Source organism: Bos taurus, chromosome 8 (genome assembly GCF_002263795.3).
Source record: "Bos taurus isolate L1 Dominette 01449 registration number 42190680 breed Hereford chromosome 8, ARS-UCD2.0, whole genome shotgun sequence".
NCBI classification, from domain to species: domain Eukaryota; kingdom Metazoa; phylum Chordata; class Mammalia; order Artiodactyla; family Bovidae; genus Bos; species Bos taurus.
In genome coordinates, this window is record NC_037335.1 from 94,624,634 (window position 1) to 94,641,531 (window position 16,898).

The window sequence follows — 16,898 nt, forward strand, 5'->3', positions numbered from 1 at the left end:
TTCTAATCTGAAAGAATATCCCAAACTTCAAAAGGACAACATCAAGCCAAACTGTGATGTTTCCCACCACTACTCAATCTCCGATTTTTTAGGACTTTAATTCCTCTGATCAGTAACAGCTAAGCAGGGGCCAAGGATTGTAAATGATGACCTTTTGGCTATGATCTGCACGTATGTCTTCACCAGATAATCCGAAATGTTTCTTCCCGTGAGGTTCTGAAGGATGTCAGCAGTATTCTGTTTTCTCTGTCATCAGAAAAACCAAGTGCATGTGTCTTTATGGGCCACAATTGGAACAGAAAACAAATCAAGAACAAAAATGACACATGTTCCTCAAACGTGTACCACAGTGTGAGCAGACCCTGCCCGCAGGGCCTGGACACTGTCATCAGCCGGTCACCAAGGCCTGGTCCATTCTGCCCTTTATGCCAAGTCAAGGTGATTCCCAGCAAATTACTCTGAACAGCTAAGCAATAGACCATGAAGTATCATTCTTCACGGTTACAAAAGATTTCTAGGGAGCAGCACCACTGACTATGCCTAGTGAATTTTCTTCATTGGAGTTACACTGATGAAGAGATGAAGTGCTATTTTAAGGAGCAGTAACCACTAAGGACTACTTTTTCAACACTATTTAAAATTCCTTGTCCTCATCCTACAACCTGGATGCTGATAAAGCGGCAGAGAGGCATCACAAGAAAGCCTCTTCCTGAAATTCTCGGAAAAAAATGATTCAGAATTGCTTCTCTCACTCATAGTCTCGGAGGATTGTCAGAGTTATAACCCTCACAGAAGTTTTACGGGCCAGCCTCCCTAATTCAGCAGTGAGGAAACAGGCCCAGGGACTCAGAGTGACCCATCCAAGGTCACCAGCTCCACTAGGGCAGAGGTGGAGATGAAGCTGCATCTGTCAGTCTGTCCTGGGACACCACCACTGCAGGAGAGGCTGCAGTGTGACTTCCACCGACCACTGATCGGGAGTGTTGTCTCTGGTTGTATCTCAAACAAGGACCTAGGCTGACTTCAAAATATGTCATCCATTCCCTCTTCCCAGTCCACCCTATACCTCACTTATTCAGTCACACCCTGAAAGGACTCACTTGAGGCGGAGGCAGCCCCCCTGCCCCCAGGGGGCACACAGGCAGCATCTTCTTGATTTTGTCGCTGCTACACTGGCAGGTGGGGGAGGGGTTCTCCATTGTCCAGTTTCCATTTCGGAAGAGGTCCGTGATGGTCTGGGGGACTGGGGCAGTGTTCCACTTCTCCTCTCCCACCAAGCAGGGCGTTTCTCTGCAAAGGGACACCAAGGACAGGCTCACCCAAGAGGGTCTGGCCTCTCCTATTGTCTCAGAGCACAGGACCAATCAATAACAACTGCAAATACACATATATCCCCTCACCACCGGGTTACTGATCCGTCCCACAGACTTGTCAGCTACAGACTCATTTTACAGTTAAATACCACAGAACACAAAGAAGGCCTAAGTGCTCATACACTGAACTCAAGTCAACCCAATCACCAGCATTCAATCACTCAGCGCGGGTTCACTCAACAAACATTCACTGAGCATCTACTATGTGCCAGACACTGTCCTGCATATTTGAGAATCTGGGGTGAAGAGACAAAGTCTCTGCCATCATGGAGTTTGTGTTCCCAGGAAAGATTAATTAACAAATAATATAATCTTTGATGGCCAAAATGGAAGCAAAATAAAGGGAGAATGACTGGTGAGAAAGGACCACCTGAAGAGGTCATATATTTCAGCCAAAACCTAAATGATGACAGAGAACAAGCCAGGCAGGGATTGGGGGGGAGAACATTGCAAGCAGAAGCAACAGAGCGCAGGTGAAAAGGTCCCCAGTGTTCTACGAATAAGGAACCACAGGAAGGCAGCAGGGCTGGCATGTGATGAGCTATGAGGAAGAGTGATGGGAGATGAGGAGAAGAGGGAGGCAGGAGTCAGAAGACATATGTTTGATGCTGAAAATCTGGGAAGAATGTCAAGATTCACTTTTACATGTCTTAAAACAAGTAAAGAATTTGGGGGAGTGACCCAAGGTGAGAGTTGTTGGCTCACGAAGAGCTAGGTTGTTTGCGAGCACCCCAGGTGGCAAGTCAAGCATTTATGTCTGAGTTCTGAACTACTGTGAGACCATCAAGTCACTTGCCCTCTTGGAGCCTATTTTCTCCACAAAACTGTAAAATGACTTATTTCAATAGGTCACATTTCAACAAGGCATTTCTAATATCCCTCCCACTTTTAAAACTCTATCATCTGAAGCCGAGCCCCAGCATTTAGATAATTCTTACACCAAATAAACAGTTCTGTGGGTTGCTCTCTGGTTTCAAGTGGAATCTCATCACAAGTCTTATGAAATTTGTCCTTCTCCACCTTGGTCATCTTGTTCTTTAGGAACTGATATTAACCGTCAGGATTTACACTTATTAAGTACTGCTGCTAAGTCACTTCAGTCGTGTCCGACTCTGTGCGATCCCATAGACGGCAGCCCGCCAGGCTCCCCCATCCCTGGGATCCTCCAGGCAAGAACACTGGAGTGGGTTGCCATTTCCTTCTCCAATGCATGAAAGTGAAAAGTGAAAGTGAAGGTGCTCAGTCGTGTCTGACTCTTAGCGACCCCATGGACTGTAGCCTACCAGGCTCTTCCATCCATGGGATTTCCCAGGCAAGAGTACTGGAGTGGGGTGCCATTGCCTTCTCCGTATTAAGTACTAAATACTAGCAAATGTTCAGTAAGTGTCCAGAGTTAATTAGAGCCAACAAGTATATAACAGCTATATGTTTAACGAGCACACATTAAAACTTGCACACCCAGGTGATATGCTCACTGGTCTGTCACCTGCAGGCTCACTATCTTCCCTCTAAAACCTGGAATTCAAGTTTGCCCTTCTCCAGGCAACCCACTCTAGTACTCTTGCCTGGAAAATCCCATGGACAGAGGAGCCTGGTAGGCTGCAGTCCATGGGATCGCTAAGAGTAGGACACCACTGAGCGACTTCACTTTCACTTTTCACTTTCATGCATTAGAGAAGAAAATGGCAACCCACTCCAGTGTTCCTGCCTGGAGAATCCCAGGGACAGAGGAGCTTGGTGGGCTGCCGTCTATGGAGTCGCATAGAGTCAGACACGACTGAAGCGACTTAGCAGCAGCAGCAGCAGCAGCAGCAGTCTTCCTAAACTTTCCCACGCTCTCCATAATCCTTGAATCTGTGGTTAACAACCTCAAGTGCAAATTCTACCCAAGCCTGGAAACCTGAACCCGCTTCTACCTTCACTGAGCTCTCAGAAGCTCCTCACCACTCTTCACTGTTTTTACTCACACAGATATCTGGACATGCCTTCTCCCCATATACAATGACAGTCAAATGAGTATTTCACTGAATTTATTTATATGCTACCTCCTTTTTTTTTAAAAAAGGACTTTGAAGGAGAATATGACAAAAATATGCAACTCTGAAAGAAGAAAATGTCCATTTTTATAAAAATTATGTCAACTTTTCAGGCTTTTAGAGTGAAGAAACTGATTAGCAAAACTGCAAATTACGCGTAATAGGAGCCTATCTCTGCGGTCAGGTATAGGAGCTGGGGAAAAGGGATCATTATGAAGTACTATCTAAATTAAATATTAATGTCTAAAGCAGAAAACAAATGTCCATGGTCATTTTCCTGGCAGGATGCTAGAAGAGTCTACTGGTCTGTTACGTTTGTTCCTAGATGCTAGGGTTAAATCACTACATTAGCTCCTTTAAAATAAAAACTGTTTCAAAGGGTAAATGATGGTCATCACCAGGTGGCATACAAGTGACAAAACCAGTGCAGAGAGAAAACCAGGTGACAAACACAAGAAGCCAGCTGTGGAGGGGCTCACAGCTCAGTGGCACTCACGGGATCGGGTTTCCTTCCATACATCGGGTCCCAAAGCCAGGCTTTCCGGTGAGAGCGTTTAAGAGTTCCTGGGTGCTCACATCCTCAGGCGCATCATTACTGTAGATACATGAGAGGCAGTCAGCTTAGCAACGCATTTAAACCATGAATGGGAGAAGAAAAGGCACTTTTTTTTTTTTTTCAAATTTAACACTTTATTAAGTACTTCCTGTGTGCCAAATCCTGCCAAGCTCTTAAAATAGAAACACAGAACCCACCCACAAGTAACTCAGCCTCTGGTTGTTTATTTGGTGTCAAGATAACATACAGCACTCCAAAGTGGAACTTGTGTAAATAAGTGATAAATATGGAGGGGTGCGTACACGTGCACCCACATACATTTACATATATCTATTTTAGTGGGAAGTACATGAATTCATTAAAGATCAGTATTTCAAAAGTACTTTCACAATTAATCATTAGGCATAGACAAGAGGGGTTTTCTAGGAAAAGGAAGGCAGATTTTATGGGCTTAACATTTGCGTGGACAACTGGAAAGCACAAATAATGATGGGCAGAAGTTATAAACACAAAACAAGCCCATGCTCCACAGCCCTGGGCAACACAAGGTCAGCAGCTGGGAAAGAAAAGAAGGAGGTAAACCCGCACAAAATAGGAAGAAAGCACAGAATCAGAGAACAGGAAGCTGATTTGCATGCTTATGTTTCCTTTTTCTTTTTAAAGCTTCCCTGAAGCTTCCCTTGGACATCACTGGCACACTTATCCATAGAAAGGTTTGCAAATACTGTGGGACTGAGGAAAACTCCTGCATAAGGAGATGGAGAAATTCCTTTGTTCTTTTGTTTGAAGCACTGGATTGTCACAGGATAGCTGTATTTTTGTCTAAAAAAACAGGAGCTATTATATGTAACCTAAAGATGAAATACTCTTGCCTGGAAAATCCCATGGACGGAGGAGCCTGGTAGGCTGCAGGCCATGGGGTCGCGAAGAGTCAGACACGACTGAGCGACTTCCCTTTCACTTTTCACTTTCATGCATTGGAGAAGGAAATGGCAACCCACTCCAGTGTTCTTGCCTGGAGGATCCCAGGGATGGGGGAGCCTGGCGGGCTGCCGTCTATGGGGTTGCACAGAGTCAGACACGACTGAAGCGACTTAGCAAAGATGAAATAATAAATATGTGGGCTGCCCTGTATGGGGTTGCACAGAGTCGGACACGACTGAAGCGACTTAGCAAAGATGAAATAATAAATATGTGAATTGCACTATGTAGAAAACAAGAACTTGGAGGTGTGAGGGTCTGAGTGTATGGAAACCCTGTGTTCAACTGCAAAATAAAGACTTAGTATAAAAATCCAAGTATATTATAGTTCAAGAAGATTCTTCTGCATTGGCAGATTATTTACATAAGGCATGTATGTTCCTGACAACAACGAATAGAGAGGAAATGAGTTCAAAGCCCTGCTACTTCAGGTTTGGTTCACTGCTGTTCTCGCATCTAGCATGAGCTTGTGTGAGGGCTGCAGCCACAGCTGATCAATCCGTGCCCTTGTGTAACCGAGTCCCCCTCCCCTTGGCCCTCAGTATAGTAAACACTCTGGTCAGCCTGAGCCCTCCTCTCCCCCTGGAGGCAGAAGGCAAGTGCATACCTGACAAATGTGTACTGTTCATTGTACATCCAGGGCTGAAGCTCCAGGCTGGGGTACTTGCCAAAGGGTGGCACAATCAAGCTGAACACCAGGGCGATGCAGACAAACACAGCTGGCAGGACAATCTATAACCAGGAGGCAAGGAGGGAGAAGAATTGCCAGAGAAGGACAAAGGTTAGAAAGAAGACCACTTCAAGTCCAGGTAGCCTCAGACCAGCCAGCACTGGGGTGTGTGCAGGGCCTAGTTCCATCAAGACATTCTTGGCAGCTTGGAAGAAGTAGAGGCTGAAATCTAAACCCCTTCCCTTGGGTGAATTTCTGGAAGCTGGCAATACAAGGCCTGAGCTTGTGGCCACCTGGCAGGGGCACCAAGCTGAGGACTTCACAGAGTAAACAGTAGTCACATGTCAGGGTGACTCAGAACACTGGGTCCCTCTTCTCCCTGAAAACCCGAGGAAGACCACAGTGGCCATGAGCCCAGCTCAGCTCTGAGGAAAATCGAGAGCCCAAGCATGGACCAGAAGCCAGAAGAACTGCAGCTTCATTCTGTCTCTCCTTCTTTCTGTCTCTCTCGTGTATCCATGTGAAGTCACAACCCCTATGGCCTCAGTCTTCTTGTCTGTAATCTGCAGACACACTAGGTTACCCATTCAGCTCCCATACTCTGAGAAAATCACTATAGAGCACTGCCTCCATGGAAAGGGAACAGCTGCCATGTCTTTATCTGATGGCCTCAAAAAGCACAATTAATCCTTACTAAACCACCTTAAGAGGGTTTCCCAAGTGGTGCTAGTGGTAAAGAACCCGCCTGCCAAGGCAGGAGACATAAGAGATGCGGATTTGATCCCTGAATCGGGAAGATCCTCTGGAGGAGGGCATGGCAACCCACTCTACTATTCCTACGTGGAGAATCCCATGGACAGAGGAGACTGGCAGGCTACAGGCTATGGTCGCAAACAGTCGGACACGATCGAAGTGACTTAGCACTTGAACAACCTTAAACTTTGTACCTTTTCTGAAAACAACTTGTACATATTTTATAAGCAAACTCTAAGCTCCTTCCATTTATTCCTGAGACATTTACCCTTAAAAAAAAGAAAAAAAGATTCAAATAATGCTCCTGGTTCTAATGTTCTCAAGTTTCAATGGAGAAAATTAATCATTATGTGATTAATTCCATGGGAAAATACTGTATGAGCATTATCTCATTTAATTATCACTACAACCCTAACTAGTAATATAATTATCACCAATCAAAAAACAAGGTAATTGGGGTTCAGAAAGACTAAGCAACTTGCCCAAGGCCACACAGCCAAGAAGTAGCAAAACCAGAATTCACACATAAATCTATATGCTCCAAACTCATATTCTTTGCATTACCCACATAACTTGTGGGAAAGAATCTCTGTAACTTCTTTATACTTCTTGATTTTGTAGACTGAAATAATTTAATCCTCCCAACACAAGTTAGCATGCAAACAGAGTATAATGAGTCTTTTCTGTTTACTATTTTTTTCTGACCCCTGGTTATCTTTTCTATCAGTTTGCAGTTAAACATCAACTTAGAGAAAAATCAAGTCCCCAATAAGTTCATATGTTGAGTGTATCTGGGCATAGCATCTCTGAAGTTTTGAAAGTTTAATTTGCTCATCCAGTTTTTCTAGACTTTGTCCTTGTTACACTCTCCTCTAAGAGAAAATTAACACACACAGAAATTTCTAATTTGAGACCCATTCCAAGTACTTACTCATAACATATCATAGGTACTATTATCATCCCCATTTTATGGATAAGGAGATTGAGGCTCAGAGAAGTAATCTGTCAACAGATATATAAGTACAAGAAGCAAACTGGGATTGAAATACAGATAATCTGGCTCCAGTGTCCATCTTATAACAACGATGCTACCCTGCTTTCACTAGTTGGGAGCCTGTAGTACACCAAGGAAGCCTGAGTCCTTGGCCAGGAACACACTTCTCACCTGAGCAAAGAATCCTTTCCGACTCCGTCTGGCAATCAGCAGTCTCTTCCACAAAAGGGCCACAAACTGCTGCTGTGTGAGCTTCCAGCCCTTCACCTGGTAGGAACCTTTACCATCCATCCCACTGAGCAGGTCTGTTTCTCTGGATTCTGCAAAAAGCCATCGCTAAGGTCATCGATTATACCAGGCATTTTTGACATCCCCAGCCTCCTCCCTCCAGCATCGTTAGCCACCACCTTGGAGGCTTGTGTTTGGAGGTAGAAGTAAAGGAATGAAGGGCTTTTATGACACATTGACGTCCATGGAAAAGGTATGACCCCAAATGTACCACACTAGCAGGCTCTGCCTTTGGTTCTTGTCTGATGAGCACAGAAAAATGAAGGTGCCTTGAGACAACTGAAGAGATGTGTGCACACATAACAGTTACATCAAGCCATTCAAATGAATCGAGTCATCCTCAATTTCTTACAGAATATTCTGTAAAACAGGCCATGTCTGTAGGCTGACATACTTTGAGAACACATAACAGCAACTTGTCTCCTGCCTATTGTGTCTCTGGCTAAAAGGTGGACACATTCAGGTGGTCCAAGTGCTAACAATGTATAAAGTTACAGAGAACACGAGAGTTGCACATTGGACAGGAGAGCCAGGAAGGTTTCTGTTCAGAACAGTTTTATAGAAATCCTCACTTATACAAATGATTTCTCACTGCGGTGACCTGACGTCTCACCAATATTTGCTTGATTTCTTGTCTCTCCTTCTCCATCCCAAACACACAGGGATACAGTCTTCGAAAACAGCTAAGTTGAAGGGTACAATCAACTCTAGTAGCAAATTCACCTCACTTTCAAAATCATCCACCCATTCAAAGAACATTTATTCCAAAATTAAACACCTAATGAATGCGAGAAAACTGGGACTCTATGGAAAAGATAATAAATGGATTCAGAGGAATAAAGGGCTGTCTTTTGATGTGTATCTCGAGTGAGAGGTCTCAGTGCAGTGCAGGAAGTGGGGAGGACAGGCTCTTTCAGGTCTGATCATATGCACAGCACCAGAAGGGGAAAGTGGCTTTTCTCATTCTCTCTCTTCTCTTTAGACCCTGTAGGCATCTATCATCCTGGTTCAAGGGCCTTGAAAGATAACACCAGAGAACACAAGAGGGAAATTCACTTTCAAGCAACAAAACACAGATCTCGCCCAAACGGACCTGGATCTATGTCAGAATCATTTGGATCCATAGCATCGTCTTCAGTAAAAGGGCGAAGACAGCTCTGCTTGTCCCCAAAGACTCGTCTGTTTCGTCTTGCTGGTAAGGTGCCATCTGGAGACAAAAGGAAGGAACTCCACGTTTTATTTGTAATAAAAAAAAAATTATCTACATCTTTAAAAGTCTATACAGTAAAAGTAAGAATGTCATAAAACAATTTGAAGGGAAAGGCAAAACCCTGGTGGCTAAGAGAGCCTACAAGTGGCACAGTCCAGAGGGCATGCAGTCCCTTTGGAGAGTTACCTGAGGTCTCGGCATCCACTCCACTCTCTTCAGCCACTTTGAGAAATATCTGAAAAATGAGAATGAGAGGATTATAATAAGCACCACAGTATGAGAGCAACTGTCATGATTATTACATGACTGAACACGCTAGCCTCTAAAGACATAACGTAAAAGCTTCATTTATTGATAACACTTTGTCAGAGTCACTTGGGAGAGAAGCCATTTATTTATACCAGAGAACATTTCCCCAGTGGTGAGAGCTATCAATTCAGAAAGTCATTTTCAAATTAAAGTTATGACATCAGGACACTGCATAAGGTGGAATTTGTTCTGAACCTACAGGGAATGAGCCAAGTGGCTTCAAGTCTTTGGCCCGAAATCTTTGAGCAAGCAAGCATGAAAATAGGCTCTCCAAGACAGGATGATCAGGAGAAGAGGCGTTCCCTGTCACTAGAAATGTTATGGCAGGGTTTCTAACACCAGAAGGCAACCTGAACTAGACAGGCGATTCCCAAACTCTGATCTACAGAGATGCTGCCCAGGAAGCATGCAATAAAAGCACAGACATTAAGGTCTTACCTCCAGGAATTCTGATTCAAAGACCCTGGAGTTGAGCCTTGACATTTTTAGAATATTCGCAGAAGATTCTGCTGCACAGGCTAACTTGGGGACTACTGGGACAGACAACTTTTATATCCCTTCCAACCCTCAAGGTTTCCCTAAAGAGAGGCACTGCTTACACAGTAATAGAGTATGGGCTTTGGAGCTCAAAACCCCTGATCTGAATCCGCTCAGCATCCCTTCATGTCAATTTTCTCATCTTGTTATGAGGATTAAATGAGTTACAATGACTGAACACAACAAAACACACCCAGGTTAGCCCAAGGCATAAGTAGGTTTTCCATAAATGTTGGACTTTTCCTAGGCATGGCCATGCCTGGTCACACCAGGATCAATCCTCTTATTTCTTTCCTACCATCTCCCACTGAAATCTTAAAGGTCTAACTGGGACCAACACTGCCCAGATGCCAATGACCTAAGGGCTCAGTGCCTACGTCCATGGTGATCCTACTCCCAGTGGACATGCAGGCTGCCTGTCTGGCGCCAGGACTGTGGGCCCTGCTCAGTTCTGACAGTCGGTCACTGAACTTACTTCTTCCAGAGTAGTCTCTGAGATGCCGTAACTGGAGATGCCTAGGTCTGAGAGCCGGTCATCAATTTCATGGAAGAGTTCCACAAAGGCTCCCTCTCTGGCAGCCTCGTAGGGCAGCACGTAGGTCAGCTCATGCCCAATGTCTTCCACCAGCCGGGCCTCAGCCACATGCTTCCTGATGAGGTTGGAGATCACAGAGACATCTGTAGGGACCACAGCACAGATATGATATGGCTTGGCCGGCTCAGAGGCCCCCTTCCTTCACCCTCTGCCTGCTCCTCAGAAGCCCACTGCCTGCACACCACAGCTGGCCCAGATACTGAAATCATTCCACAGGTTCATCTCTGGCCCAAGGGTTCCTGGGGGCATGGACTGGGTCTTATTCACCTTTGCATCACCAAAGCTGGGCACCGTGCAGGCCCTCAGTTTATGGTGGGTAGGTGGGGGGTGGCTGGATGAATGACTTTCTGAGGTTGAAAGCCTAGTGTCTATTGCCAAAAAGCTAGGATTCTTCATTGGAAAACTTGACTAAAGGAACCTTAAGAGGTTCTTCATCTTTCTCTTAATCTATTCAAGGAGGATCCTCTATTTATCTCAATAGAGGGTTAATCAAACAGTTCATGGAAAGAGAGGTCTTCCTGGGAAGAGCCAGTTGTTAGGGCAGAGAAGACTTGGCCAAGGTAAAGGCTTCCATTCCATATGTGTCACTGGGGACACTGGACATCTAGACATCCCTCCTGAGGGAGGTGTCCAGTGTCCAGCCAGACCCATTCATCTCAGCTGAATGGGTGAGGAACAACCACCCGCTACCCCAATCATCTCAGCTATCTGGGACACTGCCCTGCCGGCTCCCAGACCAAGCCCCAGGCTCCCCAGCAAGCATTAGGCCAATCCGCCTCTAAGCAGCGCCTGCTCCCGCAGCCACCCAGCCCCAGCCCAGCAGCAAACCTTGAGTCAGCGCCACCAGCCTCTGCACCTCTCCTCCTGTGCCTCCACTCTGCCCAGCTGGGGGAAGCTCAGACACCACCTGAATAAGAAACCCCAGAGTCCTTACCGATGGTCAGCATGTCACTTTCATGGTCGCTGCCCAGGCCAGCATCAGAACTGCTCTGAGAAACACTGTCCTCCTGATGGCAAAGAAGGAGGTGAGAATGGGTCAGGGACCGAGCAAGGTACAGCCACCACCACCTTCACCGGGGCGGGGCTTCCGAGAGGTTTCTGTGTGTGAGAACTGGAGCAAAAAGTTTCTCCTGAGGGGCATACAGCCAGGCAGTCTTGGCTTCTGAAGCCACTGTCTGATCTAACATGTGTGTGTTGTGTGCACAGGAAGCAGCGCTCTCGAACTCTGGCCTGCCGATGCATACTGTAAGGACCTCCCTGATGGTTCAGTGGTTAAGACTCTGTGCTTCCACTGCAGGGGGCATGGGTTCAATCCCTGGTCAAGGGATTAGATTCCATAAGCCATGTAGCATGGCCAAAAAACCCCCCACAAACCTATGAGTGCTGTAACCAGGCCCTCACCAACAGTCTTGGGCATGGGATTTACCTGCCTGGTTGTGTTGTTCAGAGCTTCTCAAACTTTAATTTGTGTCTCTTCACCATAGGACCTTGTTAAAATGCAGATTCTGATTTGGCAAGTCTGATTTTGGCCCATGTTTCTGCATTTCTCACAAGTTCCCAAGTGATCCCAATGCCACTGGCCTCAGACTACACTTTGACTCACCAGACACCAGTTAAAAGGTAAATAAGTGGACAGGAGGTCAAGGATGGGATATATTGGTAAGTGTTTTGAGTGCCACTGTTGGAAAACACAAATAAATCTCAGGCATGTACTGCAGTACAGGGGAGAATGTACTTTGTTATTGGGTTCTGGTCCCTCCTGTGTAATGCACTTGTTGGATGACCTTGAACGAACTAAATCCCTACAAGCCTCACTTCCATCATCTAAGATAATAAGTACAGTACCTTCTTCCCAGGGTTGCTTTGTACTCCGAGACGATGTTAAAAAAAAAAAAAAAAATAGGCCTACAAATGATAACAATGCTACAACTATTATCATGATTTTCTTTTATGTCCAGAGTCTGCTAGATTGAGTGTTTGGCATGAAATCAGTGTTCGATAAATATTTGCTGTTTTGTAGTTTAAAAGTTTAAGTCGAGAAGATTTAAAGGTAATGAGCAGACTCAGCAGGGCATTCTGCAGCCAAGGCTCTTAACTCTTGGCAAACCTCTCTTCTTCAACAACATTAAGTCCTCTAAGGACCTTTTCCTACGCTCACTGTGTCTCCATTAGAAAAAGGAAACGGGATTCAGCAGAGCTAACACGATGGGAACAGAAGTCTCTGTAGCTTTCCATGTAGGAGGTACATGACTCCACAGGGCACAGAGCAGGGAGCTGGTGGCCTCAAGGTGGCAGACTGGGGCAGGTATGAACAAACCAGTCATAGCCAAAGAGTCCTGATTCCCCGGACGCACTGAGACTGCAACTCACCTTTTTCAGGTATGACACAGTGCTACTGCTATTTCTGCATGAGCTGAGGGAAGACTCCACGTCCTTCTTGACCAGGGTCAGGTAGTAGCCTGTCCCCAGCTGGTTCTTCAGGAACAGGGAGGAGCCCACGCAGCAGAGCTTCCCATGGGAAATGATGGCGATCCTGTCCCCCAGGATGTCTGCCTCGTCCATGTGGTGTGTGGAGAGGATAATGGTGCGGCCTGCCAGGCACAAACACAGGGACATAGCACAGGTGAGGCTGGCCATCTTCACTGCTCACAGGGGCCGAAGCTACAGAAATAAGAGCCGGCGGGGCCACGCCTGGGAGAAATACTCCAAGGCTGTGTGCTTGTGACCCCCAGGCGGGTAATGTCCTGAGGACAGCTCTGCATCCTCATAGAACAAAGGGCGGGAATGTTTATCTGGGAACTAGCTTCAGGCTAGCAGTGTGCTAGGTGGTCTACATGCTAGGCCTCATTTAACTAAATCGTTCATAAGATGGGATTCCCTGGTGGCTCAGTTGGTAAAGATTCCACCTGCAATGTGGTAGACCTGGGTTCAATCCCTGGGTTGGGAAGATCCCCTGGAGAAGGGAATAGCCACCCACTCCTGTATCCTTGCCTGGAGAATTCTATGGACAGAGGAGCCTGGCAGGCTACAGTCCATGGGGTCGCAAAGAGTCAGACACAACTGAGCGACTTCCACTTTTCATAAGGTAGGAATTAACCACCATTATAGATAAAGACACTGAGGCAAGTTTAATGGCTTTTCCAAAGTCTTGGGCCAACTTGAGCTGACTCCAAACCTGTGCCCCTTGTACCACACCATCCTATGTATCTTCCACCCTGGTGGCTCAGCGGTAAAGAATCCACCTGCAATGCAGGAGCCCCAGGGAGACGCGGATTTAAGCCCTGGGTCGGAAAGATCCGTTGGAGGAGTGCATGGCAGCCCACTCCAGTATTCTTGCCTGGAGAATCCCACAGATAGAGGAGCCTGGCAGGTTACAATCCATGGGGTCACACAAACTGACTGCAACTCTCCCATCCACTCAAGTGTTCCTCTACTTTGTCAACATGCAAGCGTAGTGCACCACGTGGGGACAGAGATATAGGTCGACACAGTCTCGGCTCTCAGGAATCTGTCTGCGGGGGACCATGATTGTACTAGGCAAGTGAAAGTTCTATGTTGGAGGGGGCCCAGGGGCCCCACAGAGGACGTCCCTTGTCCCCATTTCCCTCCCCCATGCAGGCCCCTAGGGATTGAAGTGAAACTTGAAGTGTCTTGTAAACCAGGCCTCCTACTTGCAGACCAGGGCTGATCTCATAGTTCAGCTTCATATTCTCCTTGAGAAGCAATTCTGGTACTCTAGCAGGAACAGCCCTGAGATACAGCCAGTCTTTGAAAGCCCCTCCCTCCCCCTTTCTCCCCGCTCCCAGCCCAGAAGACAGAGTAAATACACGTCAGTGACCTTGTCGGTACTTCAGCAGCAGCTCCCATATCCCCCTGCGGGAGTAAGGGTCCACACCGGCTGTGGGCTCATCCAGAATGACAACCTTGGATCCCCCAACAAAGGCCAAGGCCACAGACAGCTTTCTCTGCATTCCACCTACGGCGAGAACAAACAGGCCCCAGAACAGCCCAGTGAATGACGGCAGAGGGGGCAAGAGACAAATGGAGGCACCCCCCTGGGGACAAGTCCGGAACATGTTTCTGACCCACCCTTCCCCTCCCTCGAAGCAGGGGACCCTAGGGCAGCCATATTTCGTGTGTGTGTATATGTGTGTAGAAGGGGAGGTGGAGGAGGAAGGCATCTCTGGGCTTCACCTGACAGCTGACTTGTTTTGCTTTTCAGTTTGCTGGGCGGCAACCCAACATCCAAGGCCATCTGCTCCATCTCAGCTTTCACATGCTTCTCGGAGAGCCCTTTCAGGCGGGCATAGAACCAAATGTGCTCCTCGACAGTCAGCCTGGGGACGGAGGGGCAGGTCACTCTGGGTCCCCAGGACACACAGAACAGTGCCTCCTCACCCAGAACACGACAGGCACATTTTTCTTTCCCACTTTTTTTTTTTGTTAACTTTATTCATTTTTGCAAGATAATCTCAAGGAAGGATTCAAGGCAGAACCACAGTAAGCAGCCACATGAGCTGCTCCAGAAACACCACCAAAACTGTGACAGGTCACATCCACTCTATTCCCCGCGGGCCTGATGGCCACCCATCAGGCAGCAGCAGGTCCTCAGAGAACCTTTCTCCATGGTCCCACCAACCAAGGAGCTGCCCGGCCTTAGCCTGGAGCAACTCCCTTGAACCTCAAAGGACCTCAGCCCCGACAGAAGAAGGACCCCTGTAGAGGACACAAGCCTGAGCTGCCCACTTAGATAAGAGAAAACCGGGGCCCAGAAGGGGGTGCCCTTGCCCAAGGTCACAGAGCTCAAGTCTCTGTCTGCTCACCACAGGGGCTCCCTGATTGCTGATGGGCAAGCTGAATGGGAGCAAAGTTCTGAGCAGGAAACACGGAGCCCACACACTGAGGGCCCTGGGGTACCACCAGGTGAAAGCTGTGGCAGCCTCAGGGAGGGTGAGTGGGGAGAGAGGCTTCCTTACTCTAGAAGGACAGCGATAGACAGCACTGTTTCCCCAGTCCTCATCCACCGCTGGACCAATGTAACACCTCTCACCCCACAACTCACTTTTCCAAAACTGAAGGACAACTAGGTCTCAACATGTCCAGGAAGGTGAGGCCTGCTACCCCTAAAGGTGGTAAAAATGCTTAAGTCCAACTCTGCCCATCACTCCTGACACACCTCCATAGAGGAGCTGCTGGTACTCACATGTCAAACAGCACGTTATGCTGGGGACAGACCCCCAGGTTCTGCCGGATGGTGCTCATCTCGGAGCGTATGTCTTTCCCTAGGATGTAGGCAGTGCCCGAGGTAGGAGGGAACAACCCAGTTAGGATGGACCTGAGGAAAAAATGTGAAAGTACAGGAGTCAGCGTTAGCCCTCCTGCCCTGGAGACGCTCCATTCTAGGCTGCAGAGCCCTGGAGGAAAGCAGAGGCAGCAACCCTCCACCCTCTTTCCTTCCTAAGAGACCCCAAGGGACACCCACACAGCAAAGGACTCTTTGCCTCAGTGAACAGATAGGGGTGGGCCTGTGTGTTGGAAATGGCAATTTTAGCACACACATTTTTTAAATAAAGATTCCAATTTGCAATGGGAAGTACACTTTAAAACACATTTTTTATGCCTAAAATCATGTTCAAGTCAAATGGACAAAGTAAAACCAATTATTTAAAGACGAAAATAATTTGTGTGTTAGGATTTTTTAGATTTTAAAGATTTTCTGCAATTTTTGCAATATATTAATTGTGCATTTAAAAAATACATAACGGGAAAAAGAGGTTACCTCCCCCACCACCAACATACCCTCTGAAATGGTTGATGGGCTACACTGAAAGCCACTGAGGGTAACTCTGGTATGTTTATGGCCCATGTTCCCTTCTGAAACTGCTCATTATTAAGGTTCTTATCGGTCCCAGAGAAGGTAGTCTTACAGCCAGCTGCCCAGCTGTTCCTCACATCTGCTTAGAGACAGAGTTTCCAGAAATTGCCTCATCTCTCCAACACAGCCTATCTTCCTTTTCACATTCTTGCCTCCTAATCCTGACCAAACCAGTCCCAAAGAAACCCTTTCTCAGATCTGTCACAACATCAGGTTCTAAAACACTGCAGAATTTTGAGAACCAAATGGGAAAGGTCATCAAAAGGTCCCCAGCCTATTTTAACCCGAAGATAGGAAAATCCAGCATTTGGAAAACATTCTCGTGATTAGGTGATATTTTTATACTCATCAACTCCTTATGCACTCTGCCCTTGCCTGGGTAAGCAACACAATGTCCTTAGGCATGGAGAAGGCAATGGCACCCCACTCCAGTACTCTTGCCTGGAAAATCCCATGGACAGAGGAGCCTGGTGGGCTGCAGTCCATGGGGTCGCTAAGAGTCGGACATGACTGAGCGACTTCACTTTCACTTTTCACTTTCATGCATTGGAGAAGGAAATGGCAACCCACTCCAGTGTTCCTGCCTGGAGAATCCCAGGGACAGGGAAGACTGGTGGGCTGCCGTCTATGGGGTCGCACAGAGTCGGACATGACTGAAGTGACTTAGCAGCAGTAGCAGCAGCAGTCCTTAGGTATGAGTTTCTGACTATAGGAAAGACCC

General features: G+C 47.0%; 1 protein-coding gene across 6 annotated transcripts in view; it reads right to left on the reverse strand.

Annotated features, from left to right (window-relative positions):
* The window catches only part of ABCA1 (ATP binding cassette subfamily A member 1), a 137,232-nt gene that overhangs the window by 24,016 nt on the left and 96,318 nt on the right, over nucleotides 1-16,898 (reverse strand). For all 6 annotated transcript variants that reach the window (XM_024995844.2, XM_010808222.4, XM_059889170.1 and 3 more), the window contains 13 exon segments: nucleotides 15,506-15,637; nucleotides 14,497-14,639; nucleotides 14,141-14,278; nucleotides 12,673-12,893; nucleotides 11,237-11,309; nucleotides 10,183-10,385; nucleotides 9,048-9,096; nucleotides 8,745-8,858; nucleotides 7,535-7,683; nucleotides 5,554-5,678; nucleotides 3,906-4,004; nucleotides 1,101-1,290; nucleotides 152-246 (listed from right to left, as the gene is read on the reverse strand). In XM_024995844.2, coding sequence (XP_024851612.1) covers nucleotides 152-246; nucleotides 1,101-1,290; nucleotides 3,906-4,004; nucleotides 5,554-5,678; nucleotides 7,535-7,683; nucleotides 8,745-8,858; nucleotides 9,048-9,096; nucleotides 10,183-10,385; nucleotides 11,237-11,309; nucleotides 12,673-12,893; nucleotides 14,141-14,278; nucleotides 14,497-14,639; nucleotides 15,506-15,637 — 1,731 coding nt within the window.